This window comes from Mustela nigripes, chromosome 11, assembly GCF_022355385.1.
Source record: "Mustela nigripes isolate SB6536 chromosome 11, MUSNIG.SB6536, whole genome shotgun sequence".
Taxonomy (NCBI): Eukaryota; Metazoa; Chordata; class Mammalia; order Carnivora; family Mustelidae; genus Mustela; species Mustela nigripes.
Window position 1 is genome coordinate 14,477,982 of NC_081567.1, and position 16,563 is coordinate 14,494,544.

A 16,563-nucleotide genomic window follows, 5' to 3' on the forward strand; every position below is an offset into this window, starting at 1 on the left:
AGCTATCTAGTTGCCAATATCATCTCTCTTAAAAGTGTGTTTTTCCCTCAGGGAAAAGAGATACCACCTTTTTATATACAAAATTCCCATATATTTTGGGGTCTATTACTGAAATTTTACTCTGTTGCGTGGATCTGTCTCAAAAGGAGCCAAAACAGTTTTAATTAGGTACCTTAGAGTAAGTTTTAATATCTAGCAGGACTGGTTTTTCTCCTTACAATACCAAGGCTTTCCTCACCACTCTCACATGTTTATTTTTCCATATGACTCAATAAGGCTGGCTCCAGGAAAAAAAAAAAAAAAAAGAAGTTATTGAAACTTAATTTTTTAATGGGATTTCATCAAATTTGTGTATTAACGAGAAATGGCATCTTTAGAACAGAGTCACCATATCTAAAAACAAGACGAGTGACTGTTAAAGGCATTTTTATATCTTTCAGGAATGTTTTCAGTTTTCATCAGAGATTTAGGACATTATTTTTCAGATTTATTTCTATATACTTATTTACCCTGTATATAGCTGCTGGACAGGGATTTTTCTCTTCCGCCAGAGCTTCTAACTGGTTATTGTTTGGAAATATATTATTATAACCTGTTACTTTACTGATTTCTTTCATTTGAGGTTGTGTTAATTTTATCATTGATTTTCTGGGATTTTTCCACGGTTTTACCTCTTCTGTTTCTAAAACTTGCGCCCTTGCTACATTTGTAGTAGGATATTCTCACTTCCCAAAACTCATACATAAATTGAGTCTATATAATTTTCTGCTCTTGTGTATATTACACTATTTCAATTTCGGATCACTGGAATCTGTGTCAAATCCTACCGCACCGTCCATTCTCACGTTCATCTCGTCACGACAAAGACAAGCCAAACTAACATCTCCCGAACTCCTAGGGCCTGCACCTACGCTGATCTTAGCCCCGACAAACCAAGGTGCTGCCCCTACGCCCAGCACAGCTCAGTCTCTGGGACAGGGAAGCACCTGTAAGAGAGTTCCCCCTGGGATCCCAACACGATCTCTTCACGCTGCTCAACCCGTCTCTCCAGCCACAGCACGGACGAAGCCGCTGTAACCATCTGCCCTTTCCTCAGCTCCTGCCCTGGGATCCGCCCGTGCTCCTCCAAGCTCACACAAACACGGCAGAGAGCTGGGGCAGCTCAGCCAGGTGAGCGTCCAACTCTTGATCCAGGCTCAGCTCACACTCTCGGGGTCCTGAGATCAGCCCTGCGTCGGGCTCTGCCTGGGGCGTGGAGCCTACTCGACAGCCTCTCTCTCCGCCCATCCTCTTCCCCCGGCCCCGCTCGCACTGTCTCCTCTAGAAAACTTAAAATTTTTTTCAGAATTGTTAAAAGATGGCAAAGAAGTGTCAGGAAGGAGGCCAAGAACGACGACGGAGATGAGCCTGAGCCGGGGGCGGCCAGCCGCAGGGCCCACGCCGCCTCTCCCAGGGTGACGCTACCTTTTCTCTCTTCGCGCAGCTCACGATCCTGCCGAGGTCCTCAACGTCAACGACAGGATTCGGATTCGGACGGTCTTCGGCGCCGGACTCGTCCTCACTGGTGCTCTCAAAGGGCTCCTCCTCCTGGAACATCAACGCGTCAGAAACACACTGTTCAAAGCAGCAAAGCTCCCAAACTGGGAGTCCTTGGAGAGATATGAGATATTTCAGGCCAGAGGTCAGCAAACCAAGCCCCACAAGCCGCACGCAGCTAGCCTCAGGCCAAATCCAAAGGCACCCGTCACCTACACAGCATCTGTAGCTACTTTTACACGTCACCGTGAGACGGCGGCAGGATTAACAGCTGCAACAGAAACCATCTGACCCATAAAGACGGAGTCTCTACCAGCGGGCCCTTCACAGAAAAAGTTTCCTGATCTCTGTCTGAGACACAGAAGCAACCAGGCTTAGTGAGGAACTCAATGCAGGAATGAGGAAAAGGAAGGACTTAAGCGTGGCTTTCAAGTTTCTTCTAGAAGTAATTGAGTTGGTGAGTTCACTGAAATTGAGTTCACTGAAATGAGAAAGATGTGGGGAGAAATAGACCAAGAGTAGAAATGAAAAGCTCCATTTTGAATGTGTCAAGTATGAGATGCCTCAGACATTCAAGCAGAGATTTTTTTTTTAAAGATTTTATTTATTTATTTGACAGAGAGAGATCACAAGTAGGCAGAGAGGCAGGCAGAGAGAGAGAGAGGAGGAAGCAGGCTCCCTGCTGAGCAGAGAGCCCGATGTGGGGCTCGATCCCAGGACCCTGAGATCATGACCTGAGCCGAAGGCAGCGGCTTAACCCACTGAGCCACCCAGGCACCCTCAAGCAGAGATTTTTAAAGAGGATGCACCGACGGGAACGAAATCAGGGCACCCCTCATGGCTGGAAATATAAACCTGGGACTGGCCAGCACACAGACAGAACCCAAGGCCACAGAACCGGATGAGCTCATCTAGGAAGAAAGTACCAACAAAGAACGGCGCACCAAGCCCTGAAACACTGCACCGCGTAGAGGAAAGAGAAGACGATCCCAAGTGAAAAAGAAAGCAACGCATGAGAATGGTATTGACAGTCAGGACAGCGATTCAACAAAGTCAGTAGCAAACACCGCTGAGAAGTCAAGTAAAATGAAGACACAGAAATATCCTCGGGGCCTGACAACACCACGTCCTGGGGCCTAGGAAAGAGCAGTCGCTGTGGGGCAGAGAGCCAGTCTGGAGAGCCAGTCCGGAGTGGGGGGGATGACCTGGGACTTCTGCTCACAGATGCCAGGTGGAGGGCACTGAACACCCCCACTCTGGAAAAGAACACGGGGGCCCCTGATGGCTCAGCTGGTTGGGCGTCTGCCTTCGGCTCAGGGCCTGGTCTGGAATCCTGGGATCGAGCTCCCCATCAGGCTCCCTGCTTGGCGGGGCGGCTGCTTCCCCCTCTGCCGCTGCCCCCGGAGCCGCGCGCGCTCTCTCCCACTCTCATTCCATCTCAAATAAGTAAGTTAAATATGTTTGTAAAAAAGAAAAGAACACTAAATAACAGAATATTTTAATAACACAATTTTAAGTGTGCCACTGAGTTGGCAAACATAGGATGAATTCAAAGAGGACAAATATGAACTAAAAAGGGTAGAAGTAAGTAAGCGAGAGACGGAGTGGAGAGTATCCGCCGGCCTCTAGAGAACCTGACAGCCAGACGGGACCAGCGAAAAGCAGGCGAAGTCAAGGAGATGATACGGAAGAGAGACTAACACAGAAGACCAAAGTAGGCAGAGAGGCAGGCAGAGAGAGAGAGAGGAGGAAGCAGGCTCCCTGCTGAGCAGAGAGCCCGATGCGGGACTTGATCCCAGGACCCTGAGATCATGACCTGAGCCGAAGGCAGCGGCTTAACCCACTGAGCCACCCAGGCACCCGATAATGGTCTTTAAGATTTATGTATTCATTTTAGAGAGCGAGCATGTCTCTCGAGGAGGGGGAGGGCAGAGGGGGAGGGAGAGAGAATTTGAAACAGACTCCCTGCTGAGTGCGGAGCCTGATGTGAGACTAGATCCCAGGACCCTGAGATCATGACCTGGCCACTCAACCAACTGAGCCACCCAGGAAACAAAAGTTTCCTTTTTCTCAATTCAGTGTTTACTTGGTTCTTGTAAACCTTTCTCAGATCTCTGGGAATTAGTCAGAGTTAAATCTTAACTTGTAGTTGTTTCTGTGAGAGGACAGGCCCGTGGAGTTACCTACTCTGCCATTTTTGCTGATATCAGCCACGGGTCTTCACATTTCAATTAGCAATAGATTAAAAATAATTGTGTTTTTAATAAAAAGTAACACATGTACATTTAAACCCTCAAATAGTGCTTCTAGGCTTATAATTAAAAACTATACTCTCTTGCCTTATTCTAATTCTTACTTTCCTAGGGCAGTCATTTTTAATTCTAGCTTTTTCATCAGATATTTCCTCTGTATTCCTAAATAGGCTCTTCTTGCTATTTCTTGATTTTTAAAGCAGTTCAGAGTCTGTCTCTGTCTCACATGGACGCAAACACGGTATCACTTCCCTTCCTCTCATTTCTTGGTGCGGTTGGATCACACTTCCCGGCCAGACCGTATTCGTCGACGGCGCATGTGCTCCCTCCCATCTGTGTTCTGTGGTGTCCTGTGTTCAGTCCTGTACACTTACTTCCCTCAGGTAGTGGCTGCATCTGCTTTGATCTCTCTATGATTGTCACTGACTTATTCCAAAATTCTAGTGGAACTGAAAATTATTTTTCAGTATCCTGTAGTTTTTATTGATTTCTTGGAGGGGTCTCACGAACCGAGAATGTACTAAACACCAACGCACCGTATCCTTTACAACAGTTCATCGGCTCATCGCATGTAATTTTCTTAAACAGTGTAAAAACATATTAAGGACCAATGGGAGTGGCGATGAGCAAACACAGGAAAAAGACCAGCTAGAAAAGAGAACAGAAAATACAAACAGCAGCGGAAACACACAGAACGAAGGAAACACTGGTTTCTTATTTGCCTTTCCTGTTCCTTTGAACAGGATGATTCCGAGGCCTGTTCATTAATCCACAGAATATAATGGTGGGGAAGAGACGGACAAGAGACAGAAAGAGACCCAGAAACACACAGAGAAAAAGCCCTTGATCCCAGAGCACAGAGTGGCTGTGACAAGAGTCGGGCCCACGGTGTCCCGCGGCTCAGGAGACGGGGAGGGAAGCGACACAGATCTCTGGCAGCTTCCCATGACAGCCGGAGGAACAAGCAGGGAGAGAAAGTACTGAACAGCCAGTCCCCTGGGAGAGCGAGAAAGGGAACTGAAACAGGAGCGCTGGGCAGGTCTGAGCGCACACATGGGCCGAGAACCGGGGTCAAGGAGCAAGCAGCAGGCAAACAGGCGGGCACGTGGTAGGTTTCAACCTGGTCTGGGGTTTGACCGGGCGGGTTAGTAGACTGGAAGGCAAGGCAACTGGAGATCGTTCGTAAAACAATGAGCACAAAACCCAAGCTGGGAAAGGCCAGAAGCGGCGTAAGCAGTTTTCATTACGCGATGAAAAAGGTATGAAACCAAAAGAATCTTCAAGTAGGACGCGTGAGCGACCAGACGCGAGGTGCCTGCGGAAGTGAGAGGCCAAGGTCAGCGAAGACAATGGCCGCCGGCGGAGTGAAGGCCCCGGCAGACAGGACACTGCTTCAGTCACCGGCACGAACGGCTGTGCCCCAACGGGGAAGGACAGAAACAGGGTGGAGAGAAAGCGAGTCAGAACGTAAGGTGGCTCCTGAATGACGCAAGTGAGCAGGTGACCAAACGCAGATGGACAGCCGCGACGACAGCGGCAATGGAACCGTCGGGTGACGTGGGCTTCCGAGAGCGAGGGTCCCTGAACAAGGACCAGAGACGTGTTTAGAAAGTGAGGGACAGAAAGCGAGGAATCTAGGGTGACGGGCAGCCTTCCAGTCCGAGTGAGAACGCAGACGTCCGGCGAGAGTCGGGAAGAAGACGTGCTTAGGGGTTACGAGGACGGAACACACGTAACCTCAGCCTCGGCAACGACAGGAGAAGCCCCCAGGCCGGCCGCGCGACCGCGCAGCAGAGAACCGGGAGGGCCAGCGCGCAGGCTGGTGGCCCTGGGAAGGCCCGCGCTCGCGCACATGCCGCCGCGGAGCCGCATCTTCCCTCTAACCAGAAGCCAGGGACGGCGTTTCTCGGGGGGGCCCGGCGAGCATCCCCACACAGGACAGCAGTGAGACCCGCACACGCGCTGCATACCGCGGACGACTCGCACTGGCCCCTCCTGCAGCTGCCGTCACAGGGCTTCTTCTCTCCCTTCTCAAGCATGTGCAGCCGAGCGAGGAACTTGGTCTTCCAGGCTCCGAAGTCCGCCTCGATGCTGCCGTGTTTGCTGTTCGCCACGTCACAGTCCCCCTCCCCTCTCGCCACCACGCGGTGGGCACCAAGCGTCCAGAGCCACTTGTCTACGTTCTTGCCAACCTGCAAGAAGACAGAGGAGCTAAGACGCAGTCCTCGAAATCACAGCCTGGGAGCTGGCCCTGCAAAAGGCCAAGTTCCTCCAGGACGCTGTCACCGACCCCGTCACCCACCCCGTCACCGACCCTGTCACCGGCTGCTGCCGGAAGAGGGAACTTGGCCTAAATGGGCCCTCCAGCCCCAGCCACAACCCACAAACACTACACTGGCTACAGCTGACAGAACCAACAAAAGACTTTATAAACAAAGGGACAAACCCCTTCACTAGGGTAAGGGTTGCTGCCTTAAAAGACTGAAAACTACTATATTCTAAGTCATGGTCAGAATAAAGTAACTTGTTAGCAAAGTAACTTTGTTCAAAGGCAGCAAAGCCCATTTTAATAACAAACAGCAACGCAGTCCGTCTGGCCAGACTCAGACCTCACCAGCTCCGAACTCCGGCACGCCGCAGGTGGCAGTGGCTGAGCTGACGGGGGCTACCGAGCAGCACACTGAGGAGTTGGAAATCCGAACGGGATTCCTGAGGGGCCAGGCATTACACAGAACATGTACATGACTGAACTGAACCGGTTTGGGGTCTACTTCCTTCGAAAATATGGTCAGAAACACACATGTTGATACAACAACTGAACGAAAACAAGCTTAAGGAAAGATCTCCACGTCCACCTTCACTCGTGTTCTATCTTGGACAGGTGGGCCAGGCCGGGCCCATGATGGGAAGAGCTACATGTGCAAAAGCTCGAGTAACTGTTAAGAACCACAAGAAACAGATGCTCTGTATTTTTTTTTCTTAATTATTTAAAGTATAGAGAACAGGGCGCCTGGGTGGCTCACTGGGTTAAGCCTCTGCCTTCGGCTCAGATCATGATCTCAGGGTCCTGGGATCGAGCCCTGCATCGGGCTCTCTGCTCAGCTGGGAGCCTGCTTCCCCCTCTCTCTCTGCCTGCCTCTCTGCCTACTTGTGATCTCTGTCTAATAAATAAAACCTTTTTTAAAATAAATAAAAGTATAGAGAACAGACTGCAAAAGAAAAGGAGCCAAATTAACTTCATTTAGAAAAAAGATCTAGGAAAACAAAACAATGTTTTATTACTTAAAAGACAACAAATGTCTTTCTTCTACTTCCCTTTAAAAATTAATGACTAAAGCGAAATAAGTCAGTCGGAGAAAGACAACTATCATATGATCTCCCTGATATGAGGAAGTGGTGATGCAACGTGGGGGATTTGGGGGGCAGGAAAAGAATCAATAAAACAAAATGGCATGGGGAGGGAGACAAACCATAAGAGACTCTTAATCTCACAAAACAGGGTTTTGTGAGGGATTTGTGAGTGAGGGTTGCCGGGGGAAGGGGTTTAGGGAGAAGGGGGTGGGGTTATGGACATTGGGGAGGGCATGTGCCATGGTGAGTGCTGTGAAGTGTGTAAACCTGGCGATTCACAGACCTGTACCCCTGGGGCTAATAATACAGTATATGTTAATAAAAAAAAAAAAAAAAGAAAGAAAGAAAGAAAAAATCAATGACTAAAAAACAATGAGCTCAACTGAATTCAGGGTTAGCTTGAGCCATAAAGGTTGTTCAACAACAGAACAGGCGGCTGAGGAAGTCCAGAGAATCAGTGATCTTCATCCCCAAGGTCCTGCCTGGGGACAGCACATTGAACACGATGGCCATGAACCCAGGCCACTATGACACCAGACAATAAGAGGTATAAGCATTTTATTCAATAAAAATTTACTTGGGAACCTACTATACACCATGCATGGATACATATATGTAGCAATTCCCCCCAAAAAGAATAACACAAGAAGTTCATTATTAAACACCAAAGTTTGGGGATGACGTCACATACACATGTGAATGTGTGTGCGTGTGAATTTTTTTTAATTACAATAGAGAATTTATCCCCATATTTCAACACATACCCACCTTGTTGAAGTGGCTTGCATAGGCAGAATTTCCCAGGCCAAATACAGCGTACCTCATACCCTTCAGGTAAGTTTTGCCAAACCGAAAATCACTGGCTGCTTCCTCCAACCACTTGCAGAACCACTCTGCACTTTCAGGGGGCCGACCGTCAGTGTAGGTAGCAACCACGAAGGCACAAACGTTTTTACTAGTAACCTAATGAGAAAACAATTATTTCAGAAGAATATTTAACATACAACTTACAGTAAGAAAATCCCTTTTTGAAATGCTGACAACCAGAGGCACCTGGGGGCTCAGTCGTTAAGTGTCTTCGGCTCAGGTCATGATCCCAGGGTCCTGGGATTGAGCCCCGAGTCAGGCTCCCTGCTCAGAGTCAGGCTCCCTGCTCAGCGGGAAGCCTGCTTCCCCCTCCCCCCCCAGCTTGTGTTCCCTCTGTCGCTGTGTCTGTCTGTCAAATAAACAAATAAAACCTTTTAAAAGTAAATAAATAAAATAAAAATGCTGAATCCACATGAATACTAATCTCTAAGGACAAAGGTACTTTCAAAACATTATTCATTTTCAAAAGTGAAAGAGCACAAAGCAAGGACAGCATGCGCGGGAGAAAACCCCGTCTCCTGCTCCTGCCGATACACTCCCCAGGGCCCCTGATACACTCCACTCCGATTCCCAAGCAGTAGTTCCTGTGCTCTCCAGCTGTCATACAGGAACAAAATCCAAACCAGGAAAAAACACAGGAAGAGATCTTTAAAATTAACTAAAAAAACTAAAGCAACAAAACTTTTTAAATGTACATTAACTTTAAGTACCTCATTCACTTGGTACGTCATCTACGTGGGGAAACAAAATACCCTCCGTCCCGCCGGCCACGGTTTCCATCTCTTTGAATGCACCTTAGAAATTCTAAGTCACGAGGTAAATTATAAGCAATCCACTATTAATAAAGTCTGAAAGGCTGCTAAAATCTTTCACAAGTAATTCCGAGCAGATTCAAGCTCGCTCATTTGCACTCCACTATTCTCTTACGGGAGAAAGAAACGGCCACAGCTGGGCTATCCGCAGCTCGCAAACGATGTCCCACTGGCGCAGTCCGGCTCACAGCTCGTTCTGTTCTGTCTCATACGGCGCTATCGGGACACAGCCACACTCATCCATTACGTACTGCCCACGGCTGCACAAAAGCTGATGTTTACCATCTGGGCCGTTCTAAGAGAAGTGCATCGACCCCTGCTCTACGAGCTTCAGAATCATCTAGAGCACCTGTCAAATTACTGTCCCACATCCAGGGCTGGGCTGCATTTCCAAGTTCCCAGGAGATGCGGATACTGCCCATTCAAGGACCACACCCTGAGCACAGCTAAAAGGAAGGGGATTTCTCAGGGGAAGAAATTACACCCACGTAGATGTTAAGTGACGCAGGGACGTCACACAGGTAATAAGAGGTTTCTCTGACGTCACAATCCATACCCTTCTGCTACGCAAGCGGCTCCGACATCTCAGCGCACACGTGGGTCACAGGCTCAGCACGTGCCATCAACCACCTTCGGTCGACTAGGGGGTCGGTAGCAGGAGGGAGGAGGGCGCGTCAAACCACCACCCCTTCCCACCCTCACTCCCGCCACAGGGAAGACCGCACGCCAGAGGGACGGGTCCCACACCACACCCAGCACCTCTGACGCTGCAAACTCAACCAGCTCAAATGCCTTAGCACAAAAATTAATTTATTCTGAAGATTCTATTCATCCTGGAACGCAGGAGGTCAATCCTTCAGTCTGGACTGAAGGAAAACAGGACCCAATCACCAACCTCCTCCACGAGATGATCATCTGGGTCATAGTCTTTCAGATCGACGACGGCCACAGGCAGATCTAGGGAGGTAACTGCTTCAGCAAGACTTGCTGCAAATCCCTAGTAGAGAAAAAAAAAGAAAAAAAATCACACAAAGACCTCAAGAAGCTAAACAAGCAAAACACAGTCTTCACTTACGCCAGCTGCCAAAGGAACATTTATCGTGAGCCTTTCTACTGACAAACGTTTAGCATCATAGACACAAACACACTCTCACTTCTCCCACTTCCACAAGTCAGCCGTTCGGCTGCGCGGTTCTCACTCTGTACGGACACATCCGGCACAAAATCTAAACGGGCTTTTGGCGATCCGGCGCCTTGTGCCGCTAGAATAGACACCGGGTGATAAGAAATCCTGAAGAGGGGAGAGAATGTGACACAGGAGAAACGTGACACGCTTCTGGAAGAGAGAAAGCAAACAGAAGCAGGTTGACAGGGAGCAGAAAGCCCGAGGGGAGAGTCCGTATGTCTGACAGAACCCCGGACAGACTCTGGGCTCAGGAACAGCCACGACAGCGGAGCCAGGAGGGAAGCCCAGGGCACAGAGGAACGAGCAGCAGCTTGTAGACGGGACAGATGCCCTCCAAGCCCAGGCAGCATCCGCCCTTCACCTCCCACAGAACACCCACCGGCTACCTGTCGCTCCCCACCTCCCAGGACGAGAGCGAGGCCCACCAAGCATCCGTTACTTTCATGGGCATCTACCACGCAGAGTCCGTCCTGGGCGGAATGACCCAACAGTGACACGACGCACAGAGTCCCTGCCGGGAGCTCCCGTTCTAGCGGACAGAGACGAGCAGACGTGGAAATCAGAAAAGACACAGCTGGTCAGGTGAGGCCCAGTGCTATGGCAGAAGTAAGTCAGGGTAAGGGCGGAGAACACAGGGAAGGACAGGCATGGGGACAACTGTTATTTTACACAGGGAGGGTCAGGATGGGCGCATGAGATAAAAAATAAATAAATATTCGGTCTTTCTCCCTAGTTCCTGGCACTAAAACACTTGGCACTTCCTGGCTTTGGTGAGCTGATGAGAGGACTCATGGGCAGGCAGGCCCCAGGTAGCCCCGGGCTGGGGGCCGGTCACCACAAAACCACTATGTGATTAAAGTTTTAGAATTTTCAGCACTGTTGCTCCCAGTGAGTTCAATAGTCCATGGCCTAGGATTTGGAATGTCCAGTAAAGCCCCTAAATGACGGGACTCAGGGAGTCTGTGGGTGCTGCTGTGCTGAAGCGATGGTGGGCACAGAGTGCGCACGGATGCTCCAAGCCACCCTCCCCGCCAAACCTTGCCCTGCGCGAGTCTAACATTGTCTGCGTCTGCCTCGTATCCTTCCTAAAACTGGGAAGCATAGTTAGTCGGACCAATTCCCGATTCTGCGAATCCTTCTAGGAAACGATCGAATCTAAGGAGAGGACAGCAGGGTCCACTTCAGAGCTGGTCCAGTCACAAGCACAGGTGGCCCCTGGGACGTGGGACTGGCACCTGAAGCGGAGACAACCACGCAGACTGCATCCTTACACCCGTGGAGTCTGACAAAAACTCTGCGTTGTTCGTGTCACAACTGGATGGCCAGTGCGGAGAAACGACACGTATGTGGTGCGACAGACTTGAGCCGAGCCTGAAGCACGCGGGAGACCAGCCACAAGACTGCCCCACGCAGAGCAACGGGTGGGAGGGAGCCCACAGGAGGGAGCAGGCTTGGCAGGGAGGTCAACTGGACTGGAGACGTGAGGACCAAGGACAAGAGGTAAAAGAGACGGTGGAGGGGGCGCCTGGGGGGCTCCGTGGGTTGAGCTGCTGCCAAAGCTCAGGTCATGATCCCAGGGTCCTGGGATCCAGACCCACATCGGACTGTCTGCTCAGCAGGGAGTCTGCTTCCTCCCTCTCTCTCTGCCTGCCTCTCTGCCTACTTGTGATCTCTGTCTGTCAAATAAATAAATAAAATCTTAAAAAAAAAAAAAGGAGAGAGAGAGACGGTGGAGAATCGGGTGCGAGGGCCTCCGGCCACTGGGAGGGCTCGGATTCACTCTAAGTGAACAAGGAGGGCATTGCTGGGTTTTAAGCTGAAGGGAATGTGATTTCGCATAAGTTTTCGAAGTCCTCGAGCTGCCGGGCGGAGAGGACACTGAGGCCGGGGAGGCGCTGAGCAGCACTGAATGAAGGGGACCGGCCAGCAGGGAGGGCACCGCAGTGACCCAGACAAAGGCAGAGGGTGCCGTGAGCCAGAGTGCTGAGAAGCGACCGGCATCTGGATGCATTCTGAAAGTAGAACAAACAGCATTTGCTACAAAGGGCATGGGGGTAGCAGGGAAAACACGAGAATTCAAAGATTTGTTGTTGTAACTGGTCAACTGGACACAACTGGGAAGACGGCGCTGCCGTTTACTGAAATGGTAAGGGTTCTACGGGGAAGAAAGAAAAATGGGGAGTTCAGTGGGACGCCTGGGCGGCTCTATCGGTTAAGCCTGTGCCTTCGGCTCAAGTCATGATCCCAGGACCCCGGGATGGAGCCCCGAGTCAGGGTCCTTGCTCAGCAGGGAGCCTGCTTCTCCGTCTGCCTGCTGCTCCCCTGCTTGTGCTCTCTCTCTCCCTCTTTCTGACAAATCTACTTAAGAAAAAGGCAGGGGGAGTTCAGTTGAAGCGTACTAATGTTGAGATGCCTACCGGACGTCACATGGAGACCTACGATAGCCCACTAGGCAGGAGAGACGAGTTGAGGGGAACGGTTCAGATTAGAAACGGACACAGACGACGGCGTGCAGGTCAGATCCAGTTCCTCATTTGTGTCCGTGGGTAACAGCTCCCGGGACCCCGTCGTGCCGCTCATTCACCCGCGGTCTGCAGCCGCTTCCGCACTACAGCGCAGAGCTAAGCAGACGCAATGAGGCACATGGCCGACAAAAACTGCAAACCTAAAAACACAGCATATAAAATAAAATATCTTGCCCTTTATAGAAAAAGGCTGCCAAGTTACAGCTAATGAATAAGAATGGGAAGCTGATGACAAGATCCCTTAGAGCAAGTGCAAATGAAGACAGGGTCTCAGGGACCGTGCCTTGGGACACTCTTGTCTTTCAAGGTCAAGAAACGAGGAGAAATCTGCAAATGGTGAGGAAGACGAGCCTTGGCTGAGGAGGAGAGAATTGCGCCAAGGCAGACGAAGAGTGAGAATTACTGAGCACCATGGAAGTCGCTGGGAACATGTCGGGCTGTGCAAGCCTTACAAGAGCAGCCCAAGGCCCACAGGCGCAGGGAAATTAGAGAGTTGGAGTTACGGGCACAGACACACTCAAGGAGCTTGATTCCTAAAGAAAAACAACAACAACAAAAACCCTGATGTGGCAGTAGGTGGGGCCGATAGGGAGCGTGGCCTGCCCCGAGCCACGACGCAGAGCAGATCTGGAATTCGAGAACACAAATCCGTGCACACAGCACCGGAGAAAATCCACAACAGCTACCCCATCGGTCTCTCTTCTACATTAACAGAAAACCCTGGATCACTAAGAAGATCCTAAGAACAATCAACAGGAAGGAGAAACAGCAGCAACAGAAAAAGTGAGAAAGCAGACAAATCAGGGAACAGAAGAAACGAATTCACTGAGATATACTTTTTTTTTAAGACTATTTATTTGAGAGACAGAGAGAGAGAGAGCACACAAGCAGGGGAGCCACGAGGCAGAGGGAGAAGCAGGCTCCCCGCTGAACAGGAGCCCAATGCTGGGCTCGATTCCAAGACCCTGGGATCACTACCTGAGCCAAAGACAGATCCTTAACCAACTGAGTCACTCAGGTGCCCCTACAGGGATATATTCTCAAATTACTAATAAGATAATATAAAAGCTGAAAAAAAGTGGTGTTTTTGCAACTAAAAACATAACAGCCAAAATTAAACATTCAAAAAAGAAGGTTTGGAATTGAAATCTCACAAACCAGAGAAGAAAGAAAAAGTTACAAAAGAGGAAAGATTTAAGACAAAGAAGCCATCCAAAAGCTCTAACATTCAACCAACAACAGTCCCAGAAAGGAAAAAAAAATTAAATAAAATCGAGGGGAAATAATTTTTCCCAGGAAATCTTAACAGAAATGCTCACAAATCTTCTAAAGAGCCCAAATGTCCAGCACAACAGCTAAAAAGAAGAGCCAACTTAGACACTGCCTCAATAAAGTTCCAAACATAGGGGTGCTTGGGGCACTCTGTCGGCTAAGTATCTGCCCTGGGGCTTGGGTCATGATCCTGAGTCCTGGGATTGAGCCTCACACTGGGCTCCTTGCTCAGCGGGGAGCCTGCTTCTGCTCTCCCTCTGCTTGTGCGTGCGTGCGCGCTCTTTCAAGAAAACGAGTAAAACAGAAAAAAAGTCTGAAACATCAAGGACAAAGAAATTATTCTAAAAGCTTCCAGAAACAAAAGAAATTAAATCATCGACAAAGGAATGAGGAGACCAGCTCTGACAGTGAAGTGACACCTTCGAAATTGTAAGGAAAAGCTGATTTCCCCCACCCAGACAGGAACCCACTCAGTGTGAAAGCAGAGTAAAGAAACCCCAGTGGCACAGCTTCAAGCAGGGTCGTCCAACCCGTATCAGCAAAGAGGTGGCCCAGGATAAAGCCAGTGAGATCCGAGGAGTGTCTACGTTAATTACTATACGGAGTCGGTAACTTTAACATCAATAATCTAGAAACACAGCACACGCAGGTTAAAAAAACAGCCATCAGAGGAACCCAAAACACGGAACAGCTCAAAGGAGATTCACTAGAGAGCACTTTTCATTACGAACCCTCCTCCTCGCACCTGGACTTCGGACAACCGCAAGTACTGATCTGATCTTCTAGAAAACATTAAAAACACGCACGAGAGAGGCTATGAATGAGATCTTCTATAAATAACATAAAAGGACTTCATTTTGGCTGCTCGGATGCCTTTTTCACATTTCTACCGGTTTCCCACCTCTGTTGCTTACAGCTGAACTTGGCACTACGAGACCCTCAGCTAAGAAGTGGGAAACCGAACCTTCGCTGCACTTCCAGAAAACCAAGAAATATTACTGTGCAAATGTCCACAGGAGGGCAGTGCACCCCTCTTCAGTCCGACACAAAAATAACTGGACACTGACTTTTTTCTTAAACTTCATTTTCACGTCCACCTTAGAATCCTCTCCTAGAAAGCACTGAACAGTTGTGGCCCTCATTAACCAGGAAGCCGGCGGCGTATACATCTGCAGCACGGATCTAATTTAAACACTATTCGGTAACTATGGTCAACCACTCAACACTATTAAACAAAATATACTTTACTAAGTGGACGTGTGAAGTTGTGAAAGTCAGGCCGCACCCGGGACACCGCTGCGGACACTGTCTTTTCACTGTCCCCTACTTCTACGTGCACCATCCGTAACAGGCTTCGAACTCTGTTCTGCGGGGGCAGAGGTAAGCTTCAGAACAGAGACCCTTCGTTACACCACCAACCCGCTGGAACTGGGCCCAAGGAATAAAAACCCACCCGGCACCCCAGAAAGGAAAGATGTAAGCTGGAAAAGGGAAAAAAGAAGATGAAAAAAAAAAATTAGAAGACCTATTCCGTACGCTGTTAGTGGACACTTTCAAGGGATCTTGTACAAGATCAGGAAACCCAAGGAAAAGCACCGCATGAGGTTCTCACCTTTGCGGTTCCGGTCTGGGAACCATAGAAAATCTTCACCCCGGACACGGAGACCTCCTTCCTTTGAAGAGGGATAGAACCATCTGTCCCCAAATCCCGGCTTGCTTTTGGAACAGATTTCTCCTGGGAGCTCTTGTCCTGGAAGACAAACACGTGCACAAAGTCCATCAGGTCCGAATCCTCTCCCAACTTCAACAGGGATGAAAACGAGCAGACACCGACGGACTTTACTCTTCTCCTGGTCCCTCTGGTGTCCTCCTCAAATAATGACCCGTGGGTATACAGCTGGGTCCCTGAAAGGCCGGACCCAGGCTCCTTGAGACTAGGAAGACCCCACTCCCTCCAGGAAAAACCCGCATACACCCCCGGGAGAGGGGCTTCAGCGAAGGGACAGCAGGAGCTACGCTGGATCCTGAGTCAGGGGTGAGGCAGGAGGAGATCCCCGCCCTGTGGGGACTGGGAGCAGATACTTTCTTTACAAGTTTACTTCTCCACTGCGGGGCCTTCCCGCAACTCAAGAGCGAGACACCCACAGCCCCTCAACACATACGTATTTAACTTAGTCCACAGTAACTGAGACTCTAAGAACAAGAATATGCTTTAGGCATAAAAAGAAGTCTAGAGACCACACGAAAGTGCAGGCTCCTCCCAGCTCTTCCAAACGAGAACCGGCCCCGACACCCTGAGTATCCGGCCCGGCCGTGGGCCCGGGAGTAAGGAACCGCTTACCCGCCTCCCGACGACCATCTGGAAGCAGATCCACAGGCTGATGCCACAGGCCAAGCCCACGTACACGTAAAACCTGTTTGTCCACAGCGAGACCCAGGGCGACGCGGAGTCCCAGGCGCCCGCGGGATCTGCGTGGGAGGGACACGCACGAGTGACCTGACTGGGAGCGCACAACGCGGCTCAGCCCAGCCGAAAGGACACAAACGACCTTCGCCTTCACAGACCGGTCGGACGCCGACAGAAGCGGCGCGGCCCGCACCGGAGCGACAGGACACTGCACCGACGGCACGCACCGGGGACGGCAGGACACCGCACGGACCGCGCGCACCGGAGCGAGAAGACACCGCACGGACGACGCACCAGAGCGACAGGACACCGCACGGACCGCGCACCGGAGAGCGACAGGACACCGCACGGACCG

General features: G+C 50.2%; 2 protein-coding genes across 3 annotated transcripts in view; one reads left to right on the top strand and one right to left on the bottom strand.

The window, feature by feature from the left end:
• The window catches only part of LOC132026653 (S-adenosyl-L-methionine-dependent tRNA 4-demethylwyosine synthase TYW1-like), a 200,409-nt gene extending 183,852 nt beyond the window's left edge, over positions 1-16,557 (bottom strand). For both annotated transcript variants that reach the window (XM_059414747.1, XM_059414748.1), the window contains exons 1-6: positions 16,143-16,557; positions 15,414-15,551; positions 9,714-9,815; positions 7,908-8,102; positions 5,759-5,980; positions 1,465-1,587 (exon numbers count right to left, since the gene is read on the bottom strand). In XM_059414747.1, the coding sequence (XP_059270730.1) occupies positions 1,465-1,587; positions 5,759-5,980; positions 7,908-8,102; positions 9,714-9,815; positions 15,414-15,551; positions 16,143-16,160 (798 nt within the window). In that variant the 5' untranslated portion in view covers positions 16,161-16,557. The remainder of the gene's footprint in view (positions 1-1,464; positions 1,588-5,758; positions 5,981-7,907; positions 8,103-9,713; positions 9,816-15,413; positions 15,552-16,142) is intronic.
• SBDS (SBDS ribosome maturation factor) overlaps positions 16,183-16,563 on the top strand; it is a 16,808-nt gene continuing 16,427 nt past the window's right edge. Inside the window, exon 1 of the mRNA XM_059416041.1 lies at positions 16,183-16,208. Coding sequence (XP_059272024.1) covers positions 16,183-16,208 — 26 coding nt within the window. The remainder of the gene's footprint in view (positions 16,209-16,563) is intronic.